Source organism: Tupaia chinensis, unplaced genomic scaffold (genome assembly GCF_000334495.1).
Source record: "Tupaia chinensis unplaced genomic scaffold, TupChi_1.0 Scaffold139234_1, whole genome shotgun sequence".
NCBI lineage: Eukaryota > Metazoa > Chordata > Mammalia > Scandentia > Tupaiidae > Tupaia > Tupaia belangeri.
The window spans coordinates 416,740-418,778 of NW_006199123.1; the positions used below are offsets into that span (position 1 = coordinate 416,740).

Here is a 2,039-nt window from a genome sequence, read left to right on the forward strand (position 1 = left end):
CGGCGGCAGCCTCTGCTAATGGGGGACAGGCGTTCCTGGCAGAAGTCCCTGATTCTGAGGAAGGGGAGTCAGGGTGGACTGACACAGAGTCGGATTCAGACTCCGAGCCAGAGACCCAGCGCAGAGGGAGGGGGAAAAAACCCGTTCCCACCATGCAGAAGCGCCCCTTTCCTTATGAAATCGATGAGATTCTGGGTGTCCGAGATCTCAGGAAAGTCCTTGCCTTGCTTCAGAAGTCGGATGATCCTTTCATCCAACAGGTAGCTTTGCTCACTCTGAGCAACAATGCCAATTACTCATGCAACCAAGAGACTATTCGCAAATTGGGTGGCCTTCCAATTATTGCAAACATGATCAACAAAACGGATCCTCACATTAAGGAAAAAGCCTTAATGGCCATGAATAACCTGAGTGAAAATTATGAAAATCAAGGCCGGCTTCAGGTTTACATGAATAAAGTGATGGATGATATCATGGCCTCTAACCTGAACTCGGCAGTACAGGTAGTTGGACTAAAATTTTTAACAAACATGACTATTACTAATGACTACCAACACCTGCTTGTCAATTCTATTGCAAACTTTTTCCGTTTGTTATCTCAGGGAGGTGGAAAAATCAAGGTTGAGATTTTGAAAATACTTTCGAACTTTGCTGAAAATCCCGATATGCTCAAAAAGCTTCTCAGTACCCAAGTGCCATCATCATTTAGTTCCCTCTATAATTCTTATGTGGAATCAGAAATTCTTATTAATGCCCTCACTTTATTTGAGATCATCTATGACAATCTCAGAGCAGAAGTGTTCAATTACAGAGAATTCAATAAGGGTTCCCTTTTTTACTTATGTACTACATCTGGAGTGTGTGTAAAAAAAATTCGAGCCTTGGCAAATCACCATGATCTCTTGGTGAAAGTGAAAGTTATAAAACTGGTGAACAAATTCTGATTGGGCATGTGCTCTCAACAGCCTTGAAGAAACTTGGTTTTGCAGTCTGAAAGCATTGAAAATGAAAGTTACTGCTTTTCCAGTTGCTCATATAGTAAAGGGATCCTTTCGGCTGCCAGTTTTGAATAATATATCATCCAGAATGGTGTTATCTGTGACAGTCACCAGCTATAAGCTGAACCATTTTATGAATACCAAATAGTCCTCTTGTGCTGAAAACACGTTTGTGACTTTAATTGTGCTGCTTGGATGGAAATGTTTTTACTGGTTCCTCTATGTGAATTGACAGTGCACCTGTCCATTGTGAATGGCCTACTGTTGTATTGTTTTAACTTGAATTTATCCACCAAAGACATCATTTGTGTATCATCAATAAAATTGTATGTTTCAACTGACAAAAATTGTTCTCATGCTTGGATTTAACATCTAGGTGGGAAGATAAGGTACATATATACAAAAAGAGTATAATACCTTTGCATATCTCCTTGGGTATTTTGTTATTTGTTAAATGAAGTATAGGTTACTGAGAAGGCTTCAGTGATGAAGGACACATTAAAGCTGGGCCCTGAAGAACAGTCCTTGTATTCCAGGAAGGAGAAAGGGTTTGAAGATATGCATGGAAATAGGGAATCTGTTCCTGTGATAGGAAGGAAGCCAGTTTCCCTGAAATAGAAGTCATGGCAAGAGGAGTGATGAGAGGAAGGTGAAAAGTTAGGGTGAGGAAAGTTTAAGGAAGACCCTGAAGCCCAGGCTCAGATTTGAAATAGTATCCTGTCATGTTCTGGAACTCACTGACCGTTTTCGAAAAAACAGTCCAGTGGTGATGTGCAAGATGGATTGGAGATGGGATCTGATGAGATTAGGGGTGGAGACTTGGAAACAGGAGCATTTTTTAAAAAGTTACAATAGACTGAAGCATGACATGATACAGGGTGAAATGAGGGGGTGACTTAAAGAAACTGTTAGGTAATGATAGTAATTTTTCTTACCAAAAAAAAAAAAAAACAAAAATCTACCTGATAGTTGAGTATGGGACAACAGATTGTATGACTACCTCTATCCCTCTGCATAGTTCCTGATACGGGAAGACCCTCT

At 40.3% G+C, this 2,039-nt stretch overlaps 1 protein-coding gene across 5 annotated transcripts in view; it reads left to right on the top strand.

The window, feature by feature from the left end:
* The window catches only part of ARMCX2 (armadillo repeat containing X-linked 2), a 4,941-nt gene extending 3,607 nt beyond the window's left edge, over positions 1–1,334 (top strand). For all 5 annotated transcript variants that reach the window (XM_014592993.2, XM_014592992.2, XM_014592991.2 and 2 more), the window contains one exon: positions 4–1,334. In XM_014592993.2, coding sequence (XP_014448479.1) covers positions 4–944 — 941 coding nt within the window. In that variant the 3' untranslated portion in view covers positions 945–1,334. The remainder of the gene's footprint in view (positions 1–3) is intronic.
* The last annotated feature ends 705 nt before the right edge of the window (positions 1,335–2,039 follow it).